This window comes from Musa acuminata, chromosome BXJ1-1, assembly GCF_036884655.1.
Source record: "Musa acuminata AAA Group cultivar baxijiao chromosome BXJ1-1, Cavendish_Baxijiao_AAA, whole genome shotgun sequence".
NCBI lineage: Eukaryota > Viridiplantae > Streptophyta > Magnoliopsida > Zingiberales > Musaceae > Musa > Musa acuminata.
In genome coordinates this window covers 13,769,686-13,785,754 of record NC_088327.1, presented here as the reverse complement: position 1 = coordinate 13,785,754, position 16,069 = coordinate 13,769,686, and the positions used below count along the sequence as shown (strand labels likewise).

General features: G+C 38.2%; 2 protein-coding genes and 1 long non-coding RNA gene across 8 annotated transcripts; 2 read left to right on the top strand and 1 right to left on the bottom strand.

Annotated features, from left to right (window-relative positions):
- Positions 1-336: 336 nt before the first annotated feature.
- On the bottom strand, positions 337-3,288 carry LOC103996715 (uncharacterized). Its single transcript, XM_009417688.3, has 3 exons — positions 3,113-3,288; positions 2,695-3,035; positions 337-868 (listed from the first exon to the last, which is right to left on the bottom strand). Exons 1-3 carry the CDS (start codon positions 3,251-3,253, stop codon positions 697-699), a joined length of 654 nt encoding a protein of 217 aa, XP_009415963.2. The 5' UTR covers positions 3,254-3,288; the 3' UTR covers positions 337-696.
- A 60-nt stretch (positions 3,289-3,348) lies between these two features.
- LOC135675171 (uncharacterized) lies at positions 3,349-8,630 on the top strand. Of its 5 annotated transcripts, none has more exons than XR_010513829.1 (5): positions 3,349-3,836; positions 4,320-4,487; positions 5,570-5,743; positions 6,997-7,497; positions 7,599-8,630. It is a non-coding gene; the product is annotated as an uncharacterized LOC135675171 (long non-coding RNA). The 5 variants fall into 5 exon arrangements; XR_010513828.1 differs by having other exon boundaries at positions 3,356-3,836; positions 6,997-7,438; positions 7,594-8,629; XR_010513826.1 differs by having other exon boundaries at positions 3,361-3,836; positions 6,997-7,438; positions 7,599-8,628.
- A 1,813-nt stretch (positions 8,631-10,443) lies between these two features.
- LOC135585402 (protein WVD2-like 4) lies at positions 10,444-14,997 on the top strand. 2 transcript variants are annotated; one of them, XM_065185431.1, is made up of 9 exons: positions 10,444-10,709; positions 11,046-11,304; positions 11,394-11,598; positions 11,676-11,734; positions 11,842-11,894; positions 12,689-12,770; positions 12,846-12,917; positions 13,024-13,134; positions 13,592-14,198. In XM_065185431.1, the coding sequence occupies exons 2-9, from the start codon at positions 11,062-11,064 to the stop codon at positions 13,616-13,618; spliced, it is 852 nt and encodes a 283-aa protein (XP_065041503.1). In that variant the 5' UTR covers positions 10,444-10,709; positions 11,046-11,061; the 3' UTR covers positions 13,619-14,198. The 2 variants fall into 2 exon arrangements, with proteins under 2 accessions (XP_065041503.1, XP_065041496.1); XM_065185424.1 differs by lacking the exon at positions 13,592-14,198 and adding an exon at positions 14,216-14,997 and having other exon boundaries at positions 10,445-10,709.
- The last annotated feature ends 1,072 nt before the right edge of the window (positions 14,998-16,069 follow it).

The window sequence follows — 16,069 nt, the reverse complement described above, 5'->3', positions numbered from 1 at the left end:
GAGGGTAGCATTGTGGTTGAAGAGAACATTTACTAATGATTTGGATGTGAAAAGCATTAGTCCTCTATTTAAAGAGGACTTGGACTTTCTTTGGGAGATGAAATCCTCAAATGTTGATCAAAATCCTGCCAAAAAAACTCAACAATAATACTCCTATTCCAATGAACTAACCCTTTTTCTTCTGCTTTTGTGTGCACAGAAAAGAAATCACAATCAATCACATATTGGGGCTGCATTCTCTGGAGAATTAGCCTTAAAGACTGTTCTTTTTTCATTTATCCATTGATATGATTAATTACAATCATAAACAACATCATCAGGAGGCTCATTACTAAGTGAACAAAAATTATGCTTGCATCATTTAGAAATGTCTCATTCTGCAGGTGATAAACTTGGGAAGTTTGTCCATGGTGTGTGCTAGAGCACTCTTAAAACAAACAATTCATCCCACTTTCAATCCACAATTTTCTCAATTACTCCTAATGTGGGGTAAGAGAATCTAATTAAATAAAAGATAGTAAAAGAGAAGAAGACGAACAGAAACCTAAATGAGTGCGAACGCTTTCCACAGAGAAACCTTTCCCAACTGTATAGAATCATGCATTAGAATTCAAACATCATGTCCTGCTCAACGAAAGCTACTTGTAAATGTGGCTTTCAAACAGGTCACTCTCCAAAACTCATGGAGAACAAAGTTCATGTTGGTTTAATGTCGTTGATGAAATCACTGACCTTCCTAAACCAATTCATGATGTTGTGATGATCCTTCAGATATAGCCAAGATTGGAGAAAAGGGAAAAGCCTTTTACTAACTCCACGTTCTTCTAAATATATACAAAAAGCATCCCTCAATTGCTGGTCCAACGCCCTGCAAATTCAGCCAGAGCAGTCATTTGAGGAGAAAAAGGTAAAATCTGTTCATGTTTTCAGTTGAACTAAAACACCAGATAAAGAAAACCTGATAACTCATAACAGGTGTATTTCAGAATAAGCAAAAATCGTCCAAGACCATGAGAATCAATTGGCTTTATATCTCCAACAATTTGGGGTGCTCACTTCAACAGACTGTTCACAGAAACTACTTCTATATTTCTATTTAAATTATTAATTGTCTTTCAGCTTTGGAAATATATACGAGAAACATCCTAGAAAAATGCAAGAGATAATCAAGTTTAGCCTAACTTGTTGAAAAAAATTGCAAATTGGCTCGTATGCAAGTGTTTGATACTGCAGAAATTATCAGTGGAATCATCATGCCTGTGTGCGGCAAAGCCTGAAAAAATGCGAGTTTTGATAGACTCAAACATATATATCAAACTATGTGCAATGTCTTCTTTCATTTAATGCTTAGGAGACATATGAATGCAATAGTCAGAAGAGGTGAAATGATTACTATTAGTGATACAAAGAAAAATCAAGGAAGACCTAAAAAGACTTTAACAGAAACTGCAAATAAAGATTTAAATCCTCTTAGCTTAACTAAACACATAACTTTTGATAGATCTCAATGATGGCAAAAGATCCATGTAGCCGACACTATATAGTTGAGACTTACGACCTTGTTGCTGTTGGTGTATCAACACAGAGTGCAAACTCAATCTAACCAACGTAAAAGTTTAGTTAGATTGACAGTACTAGCATAAGCAACTTCAACAAAAACCGAAACAAGCAAAAGGAACAAAGCCTAATCATGTATTCTATTTGTCTGCTAAAGAAATCCTACAATAGCTGCATGTTAAACATTTGCCAATACAAAACATCAAACCAGCAGGACAGCATGAAATGATAAATTCAAACATCTCAACAATCATAAATCATTTCAAATCTCATCCACATAAAAAGAAAAATGAATCTTGTAAGGCATATAAAATGCACAGCACCAATTCAAGTTAGGCTGACAGCCAAAGACAATGTAGGAATAACTTAAGCCATTAAAAAGGAAAAACTTAAGCCATTTTCAGCAATTCATCTTGATCAATTTTAAGTACAGGCAAGTGTGCTATCTTTAAAATATGGTGGCTAAGCAAAGGCAGCCAATAATGGTCATATGATGAAAATACTTACAGAGATCATATCATTGAAGGATTACCTTGAGATAAGTCAAGTCAACAACTTGATGATAACAAAATGCATGCACATTAAAGTTCTCAATCATCAGTCAAAAATATCTTGGTTCATGTCCATCTTAATCAATTTAAGTGAAGGCCAATATACTAACTTTCTGGTCTATGGTCAAAGCGAAAGCAGCCAACTACTGACATTTTCGGGCAATCCAGAATTACCTTCTAATAAAATCGAACCAACAACTTCAAATGTTTAAAGACAGAAAGGCGATAACAGATGAGAAAACAAGTGTCAGAGCTGCAATCATGCACTCAAGTTAGCAAATTAACGATCTACCTCAGACACTTCTGGACTATGTTTTGCACTTCAACATTATTGGTATCAACAATTTCATTCGATTCACTTTCAAAATCGGAGACCACAGATTGTAGTGAATCAGCCAGAATATATGTTAGTCCGAAAACTACAATATTAATCATCTCATCAATTAGGGCAGTCGAATTACACCAAGATCGCAGCTTTTCACAAGCATTTTACCACTGATACTGAAAGCAAACGGAAATCTCAAGCACACTTTCATCAGATCAGGGAAACAGAGAAAGACTAAAAAAAGTACAGTAATCAACTTACAGGAAGACGCGGCCCTGAGACAAATCAGGGGTTTGCTTAGAGATGAGGCACACAGAATGGATTCCGACGGCATCCGGATAAAGCCCACAGAGAAAAAGGAGTGAGTTGCTCCGCCCGGGCCTCGACACATTCACATAAAGGAAGAGCTCGCTGATGAAGTCATGGCCTCGATCGACCTCATCCTCATTACCTCCACCACGAGACGGGATGGCAAAGGCGCGGCGTCGGACCGATATGCTGATCTCTTCCTCCCCGTACGCCCTCCGGAGCACCGGCCCCTCGCTCCGGTCCAGCGCCCCCTCCACAACAGAGTACGGCGGGGGCGGTATCAACTTCTTCTTCTAAAGTTCATGCAAGAACGAGAGGTTAGGGACGAAACGGGGCCTTTATGAGGACAGAGGAGCGGGCATGACGTTACCGAGGGCGGGGTGATATTGGAGACTTCTCGGAAGTGCTCTTCAACGGAGCGGCGGAGCTCAGAACCCACAGCGGTGGAGACGGAGAATCGCCAACTCGAAGAAGCCAGCCGGGCGGTGGCAGCGAAGGCTTGCTTCCACATTGCTCCACTGAACCCGCGTTCGAAGACGAAGGGGTTTTTACTCCACTAGATTATATAATTACGCTTTATGGAAACGGAACGGGAAATAGGTCTCTCTCTTTTCCGGATCGGTGTTTCTGTCGGGTTCAGAATAAACCCGTATGCCAGGAAACAGGAAATTGGCCTTTCTCTTTCGGATCGAGTTCTTGTCGGATTCAAACCAAACCCGCACCGTTAAATATCGTGTTCAAGGTGTACTCGATCTTTCGAGCAGCGCCGGCGAAGCAGCAAGCCAAGAAACGAGGGCCTCCCCAAGGTGTGATAAAGAAGATATCTCTCGCTCACGTTTTGTCCTTTGTTTGGAGGTGCTATCGATCTAGGATTAGGGGTTCAACTCGAGGGATCTCACTTGGGTTCCTGCCCCGATTCGCCGTCCCATTAGGGTTCGACTTCGACCCCCACCTCGTGTTGGGCGGAACTTAGGTTCCTTCGGCTCGATCGTGGCTTGCTTCTCACGCTAAGAACGCTTAGGATTGGGCCGAAGAGCAATTAAGGTCAATGTGCATGGGTGTCCACATTCTATTTCGAGGCTACATTGGAGGAGGTAACTTCTAATAAAGCTTAATGAAGCATTGCGGTGGTTATGTGATTTATATATCGTGCAATCTGCGTCGAGAAGATTTTATATGAAGCAGCTTAAGCTCTTCTTGTTCATGCCATTTCCTGTTGTGCCAAGTGCAGATTTTGTTGAAAGAATTTTGGTCATGCCATTCATATTCAGTAATCATTCTTACATACTTAGGTTTCCTTAAAACTGGTAATCTTTGTTTTTATCCGTGCTTCTGATTCAAAAGATGCAGTTTATATCTAATGTGCTGATTATTCTATCATCAACTTGCATTAATTTCCTTCTTTCAGCTGTTCAGTGTCATTCGTGATATTGCGTCCCTTTGTGACGTCTCATTAAATAGATTCTGCGTCCACTTATTATTCCAGATATCTTATTTATCTTTCTTTTTTTTCTTTGCAATGATCCAACATTGTTTGGAGTTACTATGTCTTTCATATAACATATGGGTTGATCCAGCACAGAGCCTACAACACAACTCTGGTATGAGTCATTTTCCAGGAGGATTAGATTCTTTCCAGCCTGGTGAAGAACATCAATATATGCCTTCTAAAGAAGAGGGACAATGGCAGTGGAATAGAAATGACCCAAAGGGATCAAATCATCTATCTCAACTGTATAAAGAAGGCAGGTGCTGCTTAGCTTGACATTGAAAATCCTGTGCAATTATGTTACAATAGAGATTGCCATTTTTCTTGTCCTTTTGCAATATTGTTGCTACTTTTTTAGTTGGAGTATTTTTAACTTTCAAAACTTTGTATGTGGCCTGTGAATTTGTTTCACTGCACTCCATTTCAAATTCATCTCTCCTACGGCACTTGACCAAAATTTTAGTTGATCCAGTTTCCCAATCAAGTCCATTTCCTAGTTTATCACTTAGGTTAGGTTTTCATGGTCAAAACCATGAAATGTCTTGCACACTAATAATAACAAATATTTGATGAAACGATCTTGCAGTTATTTGTATGAACCTGTATGAATGAACAATACATAACCCATATTTAAAGCTGAAAGTCTGAAACCATCTCATAATAGACTTATTCCAGCTGATAAGGTGAATCATGTCATGGAACATATCGAGCATGATTGCTATCATGCTAGAAATTGGTCTCATAACACCTGTAATATATGCATCCATTTTTTCTGGCAAACAGGAGCAAAATAGTTGTTTTGGGATTTGCTATCTCTTGCTTCCTCGTATTTTTTTCACTGATATTAACTCTACCTTGATAATTGTCAAGGCGAGATGACAATATTTTGCAGTGTATATGGAATGAACAAGCAAGGGTCTCATTTTGCAAAACAAACCATATTCTTTATATCGGGTAATGTTTGGGAAACCTTCTCTTGTGCTAGCGGCTCACAAAGTTTTTTATGGAATCTGTTCAGATTAAGTTAGACCTAGGAAAACCTGAATTAAGTCGGAGGCTTTTAGCAAAGTTTGCATTTACAACTGTAGCTTCTACTGGAAGAAACTAGCAAACCGGCGCCTTTTCTTTTCTAGTCATGAAATAATTTCACATTTGAATTCTCTTTGCTTCAAATATAGTTCTGTTCACTCTTTCCCATGGTTGTTTAAAATTGTTTTGTCTGCTTACCATCTTTGAACTAAATGGGTGATGCATTTGGCTGTAGGCCAAGGAAGTGATGTTTCATGCTCTTTGTATGAAGGACAAGTGTCTGATACAAAATTAGGTATGGATATGCAGGCCAATAAAGACCCAAGAGCACTAGCTTATGAGGATTAGCTGGAGGCCAGATTTGAGGATAGCACTCTTCCTCAAACTTTTGAAGGTCTTGAACAAAAATTTCTTTATGATATTATGAACTTGACCAAGGAGCAGCAGGAAGCAGAGGACAGAGAGAATGCTAGACATCGAGAGGTAACTTCAATTAAATAGTTTTGATTTGAATACTTTTGATTTCTTCTTTATTCCCCCTTGGAAAACATGAAATAGTCAATCAAACACTAAGGATGAGCTCTAGCTCACCATTTGAGTTTCTTGAAGTATAATAGACCTGCAGACGCAAAAAGTTCATGTTTAGTTTTTATATTGGCAAACAGCAGATGAAATTTTAATTAGGTATTTTTGAAGATCTTTGACATAAAGATGGGGATATGATATTTGTAGGAAGTAGCAACCCTCATCGAGTGTTTGATAGTCAATGGGTTGAATATACTACTAAAAGACTCTTCAATGTGACACATGGCACTTTACAGACAGGTTGCTAAAACAGTTGATGAAAAGAAATTAATTCATCAAATAAACAATAAGTAGAAGAATGGCAATATTGGTTTTAGTTCTATATATCTTCAAGATATAATCAGTTTGTTTTGAAAAACTTGAAACTAGTTCAACACTACGAGATGTATTTTGCCATTTTATAGGTGAAATTTTAGAGTTTGGTAATTGGTGGTTAGTGACTTATTGCAAAAAATCATGATTCTTTGTATTTAAGTGGTCATTGTTTCAGGAGACTACGCAATTTCCTGCAGTCGCTTGGATAGAATTACTAGATGATGGTGATTTGAGGAACGTTGGCACAGGTGCACATAAAGTTAAAAGCAGATAACCTGCTAATAAATTATATTTTTATTCTTTTAGGCTTCAGTAATATCTTTGGTCTACCATCACTAATTTCTACCAGCAATTATAGTTTTCTGTGGGACTGTTACCTGGGTTAATCTGTACTGCTCGGGACAATTTATTGTCTGCTGGGAGTGTCTCCAAGATTTAGGGGAGTTCTTTGATGAATATTTTGCTCCATTTCTCGGTGTGCCACCAAGGAATTGATGGATAATTTGTGTGTTGGTGGAATTGATGGAATAATTTGTGTACAATTTATTGTCTGCTGGGAGTGTCTCCAAGATTTAGGGGACTTCTTTGATGAACATTCTGCTCCATTTCTGGGTGTGCCACCGAGGAATTGATGGAATAATTTGTGTGTGTTGGTGGAATTGATGGAATAATTTGTGTGTGTGTGTGTGTGTGTGTGTGTTGCTATGTTACACGTATAGGTGTCTTCTTGCTTTTAATGATAACTTATTCTGTCATATTTTAGGTCCAGCCTCCCATATCCTTAAGTTTCTGCATTGAATCGATTCTAAATGCTTGCACAAAATTTTTTTGAGCAGTATCCTGGTGGTCGTGGCTTTGGTTCTCATGATCATTATCCTGGTGGTCGAGCTTATAACTCCAGAGGCCGACATTTTTGAGCAAAGTTGCAAAAATGTTTCTCCTCATCCTTTGGCCTGTCATCACTGCTTGACAACATTATTCTGAAGACTCGTATGTCAGTAGTATTGATGAAGCACAAATAGCGTTTCTCTAAGCGGCAACTGTTCTGCTGAATGCCGATCATGTCTGGATATGGGTGTGTAGCAGTGTAGTGGATAATCTTCAAAATTTTCTTAGTGTATTTCACTGTGAATTACTTCAATATCATCACCTCGATCAATATATTTGTTCTGAACATGGTGGCAACAGAGCTCTAGACCTCCTCATCATAATTCTGGGCAGGCTTAGCTTCAGTTTGAGATTTTCTCGAATGATCATCAGGCAGTGTTTCTTTCACAGGTGTTAAATGCAACAGACCTTATGATTTTTTTTTGGGTTTATATTATTAATTTGAATATGTGAGCTTCCAGTTCATCTGCTTGGGTTATTATCTATTTATCTTTATTTATCCTGTTACTTTTTGCCTTTTGACAATCATATTTTTTTTGACTCAGGACAGTCGTGAGCATGCTGGTTGATCTTAATATATCAGCACTCAACCTTCGTCAAGGCAAAATTTCATATACGCCAGTGAAAGACCAGTCTTCTATTTGCGCTTTCAAGAGTGTAATTATCAAATTTGTCCCTCATGGAGCTATAAATTCTTTTGTCACTGGTATATTCATGGTGGATGCCTTTGAACTCAGTGTGCTACCATCAACCATATCTACCCCTAAAATAAGGTACATGTGATATTTTATATATGTTGGAATATTATATTTACTCTTTCTGGTATGCTGCATGATGACTCATAATTTCATCGAAGCCCTTGCCAAGTATTTTTTATCATATGTGCCCTTTGTAACATAATAAAATGTTCATAAATGACATTTTCCATGGGTACTGATGATATTTATAGAATTTAAGAATGTCCTCATCAAGTGTCACAGCTGTTACATTTTTGAAAATTTTACATGTGGACATTTTCATATTTTGAAGAGGATATGATATTTACTCTTTCTGTATATGCTGCATGATGCTTATAATTTCACCAAAGCCCCTGCCAAGTAATTTGTTTCATATATGCCCCTTGGAACATCAGAAAATGCTCATAAATTACATTTTTCAGGGATAGAATGTCTGCTTCAAGTGTTACATATTTGAAAATTCTACATGTGATATTTTTCATATTTTGATGGGAATATGATATTTACTCTATGCATACGCTGCATGATGAACCCCACCCTGCCAAGTAATATTTTATCTTCATATATGCCCCTTGATACATCATAGATTTTTGGAATGATTGTTGAGTTTTAGAACGTCCTCTTCAAGTGTAACAAAATTTATGTACTGGTTTTTCTTTTCCATTTAAGTAGCTAAGATTTCTCCAATAGATTAAAGATCTGGGAACCAAGTTTTCCACATTGATCACAGTATCAAGTTGGTCATTCAGTGGTGGTTATGCTCACTGCACTAGTTAGGTAATCCTTGATTCGATTGAAGAGGTCTGCATGTTTGCTTGATTTTTGTTGTCATATTCTGTATATGTGGGTTGTATATAATGTAGTCAGTCGATTTCAATTTGTTGACTGTTGGTCTAATTATTAGTGTAATGATGCTAGAGTTGCAATTGACACCCATCAGATTATTGTGTCTAACCCTCTAATATTGGACATTCGGATTGAAGCCTGTGTGACGATAGGTGTGGGGAGAAATTTTAGGTATTTAACTTTGAAGGATTAGATACATAAAGACTTGTATTTGATCTTCAAAAGAAGGAACAGTTGGTGTACAAGAATTAAAAATTTTAAAAAGAAAAAGAATGTGAGCTCTAATAGATGTTCATCAAACTAGAAAAAGGTGTCCCATTCCATCCTCATCAATAATGCATGGCCACGATACCAAGGAATCCAATGTTATGATAACATTTGTTTTGTAGCTACTGCACAAGGAGAGGAGCACAAGGCACTGTTTGATGGGCCTATGTCTCCTCTTGCATTCCCATTAGATCCAACCATCGTACGGTCACCACCAATCAATAGCTAGATCTTTCGACGGCCATGGCTACTAGAAATGTGATCCTAAGAATGTAAAAGATAGGTGTGTATCTTACATCGGGTTGGATCCAATTGGATGCAGATCGAAAAACCGATAAGAGATTGTAGGATCCTTAATCTAATTCCATCGGTACTCGAACGTCATGAATGAAGGATTAGGATCCGACCCATTAAATAGGTTACCGATACTCGAATCAGATTCGGATCCAAAAAAGTGGATTGTCTTCGTAGAATGAATGGATCAACCCTGACCCCATCATAATCTACCATGAACATATCATTTGTGTGGCAAGTGGGATCGTATTGTGCTGGTCACTAATTTCCGTCGTCTCATTATCTTCCAAAAGCTCTGGTCGGCTGCATTATTATTATAGCTAGAATTTAGCAGGTAAATACTCGTGAGCATTACTCTCCGTACTAGCTCGATTGTTTACCCGCTTCGTGATTGGACGCTGAGCTCGGAACCCTCACACGGCAGGAAACATGAGTCGGATAACTCGTATGCGACGAGATGCACAGGTAAATAAGCCCTGTTCTTATGATGGGACAATGGGCGGAGTGCCACCTATCACACGGCAGGTTTCCGACTCGCTCAATTTTCCACAGGGTTTATCTGCCTTATGATGGGAGACAAAAGGGGACCCACCAGGATTGGAGAGGGTAAAAGTTGTGGTTTAGTCCTTGTCCTGTGCGACCCGCATGCGTGGATGGAGATCCAATCCGCAGCGTACGATGCTACTCGTTGATCATCAAGTGGATGGAGATCCGGCTGTTTGAACGATGACAGCGGATCTCCGCCTGTTCTCGCCAGCCGAGCTGTCTTGTAACGACGGCTAAATCATTGGGAGCAGCATCCAACGGCTGTGATCTTTCCGATGCTCTTCCCGGCAGTCCGATCTTCCATCCCAACCACATCCCACGTTCTGGCCAGCTCACGTCGTGCGCCGGGCGCGGAAGACCAGATAATTCCGTCATCGCGAATCAAAAACGGCGATACCCGATGTCATACCTGACATCTCTGACCCATATGGCCCACAAGGTTCCGGAGTAACGGAGCCGGTACTCGGGTGGGGAATTGTTTGAAGAGTAAATTAAAAAATGGCATAGAATTCCTCCGCTCCAAGGGGGCGCCATGTAGGCGATGAGGACGCTGACGTGTCAAATATAACCCCAGTGTCGGATCTCGTTAGCATCAATCTTCTACGTAATATAGAACTAAGATGAGAGTTATATTGGTAACAACGAAGTGGCATTTTTGTAATATTTTTCTTCTTTACTCTAGTTTAAAATAGGTGGCCGGTCCGCTCGTCGTCTCGTCGCAGAGGAGCAGACGATGGGAGGGGTCGGCGACATGAGGCGAAGAAACTAGCGTTGCGGAGGGGCTGACACCGAATTCTAGATTCTGAACCGGCTGATCTCTTTTTCACCGGAGGGGTTTCCGGTGGAGTTCGATCTGAATCTGCGTGGTTCGATCTCTGCGGAGGCTCCGGATCATGGTCATTCTCCCTCGTCCTGGGGATGCTTGTGGCGATTCGGGGCCGTAATTCGACTTGAGGGATTGAGCTCGTGAGGTACCTTTCTTGTTCTTGGTCTACGCTATTCATCTGTTCCCAATTCGGGGAACAGTGAGAAGTCTGTAGATCTTTGAGTGTGAGTATGTTTCTTGTGATTTCATCGACAATTTTGGTTTAGCACAATAGGATTAGCTACTGGATCACATAGATCTTTTCGCGTCACTGTGTAGTTGTACGAGGAGGGACACTCCAGTTGCTCGAGTAGGTATAGCTGAAGTGGAATTGAAGCGAGTAGTTTGTTTCATTTTATATTACACGGTGCTTCCGATTATAACCTAATGCAGTTGTCATGGAGCGATTGAAAGATGAACTTTTTGAAATGAAATGTTGCAGAGTGGTCTTCCAAGAGATGGAATCTGGTGATGGAATTGAACTGGAGCCCGAAAAAGGAACTCTTGAGACAGATCCAAAGGCCAATGGATTTATGTCGAATATCAACACGGATGATGAAGTTAGCGACAGCGGTGATGCTGTCAAAGCCGATGGTGACAGCTCTGTAGATGAACCTAAAGTTACAGAAGTTGATTATCCTGGAGAGGGTAATGAAGGATCTGAATCTGCTACAGCGATCAAAGATTTCAGTCTCCCGGAGGTATTCACTTTCATTTGTCTTTTTCAGCTTCTTACTCTGTAAAAGAAAGTTAAGTGGATTATGATTTAAGGTGACACTTCTATGTCCAGAAATCAGGATCTGATAGAGGTGATCAATTAAAGAAAGCACAGAAGGAACAAGGTGGTCAGAATGGTCATTCAAAAGAATTCCAGAAGAAAAAACATGTTCTTTCACAGAGTGTTTCGTTTCCTTCGAAAGGTCATCTTGGCAGTAGTTTGAGGAAGGGCGCCACAGTTATGAGGCAGCCTAAAGATTCATCATCAATTACAAACGGTTTGCTTTCTTCTATTTCTATTTGGTTCTATGATATTCCAACCTCTCCTTGGTCAAATCCTGTGGTCTCAGTACAGGTGTTCTTCCTGGTAAGAAAACTTCCTCGGCTGCTGCACATGGCTCTCGGAGATCACTTGTGAGTCTTCTCTTTCTAATTAGCACCATAGACTGTTATATCTGTGGTGCATTAACTAATAATATGGTTATGTTTACTAAAACTTTCAACTACATTTTTGATACTAGCCCAAGAAGACTGGCTCGTTGGATGCAACTGTCAATGGTACCGAAACTGGAGAGTAAGTTTTGTGTATCAAAAGTCAAAACATCTGTTTTTTATTCACATTCTTTTATTTCTATGATTTTTATGATTTTTTCATACTCCTTATAAGACACAGACAATGATGGTCATACCAAGGTTTTGAATACTGGTGCGATACAAGTCTCATTAACATTTTAGATGGGTACCATATGATATCCAATACATCAGATGGTACACTGACCTATCTTGTCTGGTATCAGTAAATGAACATAAAAATAAAAATGAACAATATATGCCTTGGTATGAGCCATATGTTTTTATACAAATACTTTTCAATACTCAATTACAAGTAAAAATAAAAATGAACAATATGTGCCCCGGTATGAGCCATAATTTTAATGTAATTACTTTTCAATACTAAATTACAAGACTGCAATAGAACGTATTATTATGAAGTATTAACAAATGCAATGGCTCTCCTCATCCAAACCATGGTACTCAGGCCGATACAAAAAGAATAAAGATGTGATATTTTCATTATTTGTGTATCCTCTACCATTTTGGCATCCTACTGCTTGATTATTTATCACATAATTAAACTGGTTTCCTTTAGATCATTTTTGTTTGAGCTGCAAGGATTAACATGTCATTACAGGTCAATTGATGAGTATACAAAGCCCTTTAGGCACTTGTTTTCAGTGAAAAATAATGATGATGTTCACTCCACTACCTTCTATCTTTTTATGCTTGTTTATTAAATATGGCATGATTGTGAAAGTGTTACTTGTTCTCTATTTTCTAAATATTTGGGTTGATGTTTGTCTTTTCTAGTGGTTCCACTCCTTGTGGAAGAAAGGGTGCTATTTCTTGTTTCAGTTTCAGGTTGGATGAGCGTGCTGAGAAACGAAAGGAGGTCAGTCAGTGGATTGACTTTTCATCTTTTAATAAATTTTTCATCAGTAATTATTCTATTTCATTTTTTTCTCAGTTTTTCACGAAACTTGAAGAGAAAAATCATGCAAAGGAAATGGAAAAGACTAACCTGCAGGCAAGATCAAAGGTAACATCTTCTAGGGAATTTAAGATGATCTTTTTCTTTCTTTAGTCAATATCTCTGGGAAGCTTTCTCAGTTGAGCCAAGTTATCTACTAAGTTGTATAATATAGGAGAATCAAGAGGCTGAGATCAGACGGCTAAGGAAGAGCTTGACATTTAAGGCAACACCAATGCCAAATTTTTATCAGGAACCTGGTCCTCCGAAAGTTGAACTAAAGAAGGTGGGTATCTGATTCTGATTCTGTCTGTATCTGATTCTCTATTATGAATGGCTAAATATTGTAAACATAGCTTTAATGTATTAGTGATCTGTCAACATCCTTTACCAGGATTCTGCTCGGAACCAATCTTAGCCACACTTTTTGTTTATTTTTGTTTTTGTTTTTAGTTTTTCTGTATGCGCGTGTGTGTGTATTTGCATTTGCATGTGTGCATGTGCATCTGCGAGTGTGTCCATTGAGGAAGGTGTTATGGTTTTCTGTTTCTTTGTCCTCTTTTTAGATTATGTTACAGCTTTTTGTTGTACATACTTGTATCTTCAGTATGAAGACCATATTGATCACATAGAACCCTTAAGCAGCATGAACTTTCATTCTTGAAATGGAAATTTTTTTGCGATTGTGCACTTAGTACTGAGTGACTATAGGGTCTAACCTTAATCCTTGTGTAATCCTACAGAAGGTGGTGACCTTATCGTGGCTCTGAGAAATACGCAATGGTTTATGGAGGAAATTTGAAAGACTTTTGTAAAAGCCTCTCATGTTTTCATCTGCAAGACAAATGCTTTATTCCCATAGCAGAATGAGACAGGCTAGAAGAAGAAAGATGCACAAAACAGACTGAAGAAAGAAAGAAATAGAGGATAAGGACCTGCTTCCATAAGAAAATGATTTTATTTAAAATTGCATACCATGACTCGACTTTCAAAATAGCTGCCCACACCATATAAGACCGCCATATTTAACTATTGATCTAATTAGAGCTAAAAAATGATATGATTAATAAGAAATCTTTCTCACATCAACTTAGCTGTCCTTTGGATAAATTTTAGTCTTGTTAAGATCTTTTTCTTTAGATTTGAAGTGCGCCAAATTTTATTATAATATTTGACCTTCTAAATAGTCTCTTACATGGCAAACACGAAGAATGTTGAAAACCCTTCTCATCCATAATATTTATGCTAATTCTTTTTTATTCCTATAGTATTCTGTGATTTGACATCAATATTATGATATCCATGTTTTCCTTAAGTTTGTATTTGTTAAAAACATGTCTTGCAATTTATCTCTGGTCTTGTGTCAGATCCCACCAACGCGAGCTAGGTCGCCAAAGCTTGGTCGTCACAAGGCATCTGTTGCTGCATCAGACATTCCTTCAGAAGCTAGCATGTCATGTGGGAGCCCATGCTTGACTCCCTCCTCAACCAAGCTGAATGAAGCTGCTGCAACCAATAGAGGGAACTCGACTTCAAATATTCCCACTCAAAAATCACTTCCAAAACTTCCATCTCAGAAACCAAAAGTTGTGGCAACTGAATTGAAATCAGTTGCCACAAAGACAAAATTTTCAAATTCAAAGATCAAAGTCAAGAAAGCTGAAGTAGAAGGTAGTTCTAACAATCCAATCAAATCCTCTCCTGAAACTAGTGCAGTAATGGAACTAGTTCTTGAGAACAGAGTTGAGGAAGATGACCCCATTCTTAATTCTTCGGGTACTGGAATTTCTTCTCTGGAAGTGTCAGTGCAAGGTTGAGGGCTGGGCCTCCTATCCTATGTATTATTAGCTTTGTGCCCATTAGCAAGTAGCGGCACATCTGCAGCTTGAACCATATGATGTCTTTTCATGTTGTGCATTGCCTGTTCTCCAAGCGGATATTGGTTTAGTGGACTTTGTTTGGTTATGTATATCATTCATTGTTTTTCCTGTTTGATTCATGTATATACTTGGAGCACTTCTTCAGAACGAATTGGGAAGACTAGATAATTCTTGTAAGGTCTATATGCCATGACTTTGGACTTCTCATGTGAATGATCTAGTTGTTAACTTATGAAACAGAGTACTTATTGACCTGTTTCCCTTTTTCTTTTGTGTGTCCATATGTCATCCAGCGGCATCTCTTTCTCATTCAGCTGTTCTCTCCATCAACTTGGCATTAGCAGGTGAACTTACAGGCTAAGAATATTGTGTTGAGCACAATGTGTCTTCGATTGTTCATAAGCCACAGGTTGAATTTATTTTGTTACTTGACCACCAGGAAATTTCAGAGAAGTATGATGTGTTACCAGTCACCTAGCAGTATGCAATATGACATCCTCATTTATGTTTAGTCATGTTGCCTTTTAAAGTTAATATGACTTAACATAAATGAAAATCCATATAAAAAACAATTGAATTCATTTATGTTAAGTCAGATTACGATTGTTCAATATATAAAGAGGGCATGAGACCAATCCAATCTACTTCCATATTTATCATTGACTATGGTGTTGGAAAGATGAGAATTTGACAAAAGCCCCTCCTAAGTTAATGATAAGTTCGAAGATTTACTAAATGCAGTGAGAAAATATGAGTTTCTTTTGGATGACACATATAAGGGTTTTTATAAACGATCGTCAAACTTAGCTCATGATTAATACCGAGAATGATCACACAAGTAGTCCAACCATTATTAAGCTATAGGATCATGTATCGAATTGCAATTGTGGATAATAACTTATCTTGACATCGAGATCGATTATTATTTTAACCGAATGAATTTCTCTATTGATATAAGGTCAAGCATCTTTATCAATGATATATCTCCAACTTGGTATAATAAGAATGTGTCTATTAAGTCGAAATGTTGATCATAAAAACATGATATGTCACATATATATCATATCTCATATCAATTTATTATGAATGTTAGGATGTTATTATAATATCAAACATGGTGAATTATAAAAATTATCAATGTGATCTTGTGAATTTTATAGGTATGTAAGTATTAATTTAAAGGACAAATACAAAATTTATTGACTTAACAATTTACTTGGATATACAATTTTCTCATGAGAAAGATGACTAATCGGAAAAATATTTTCTAACAATCTTTTTTAAGAACATAAATAGGTTATTAAAAGAAAAAACGAAGTGTCCACGTGTGAGGTTGACGTG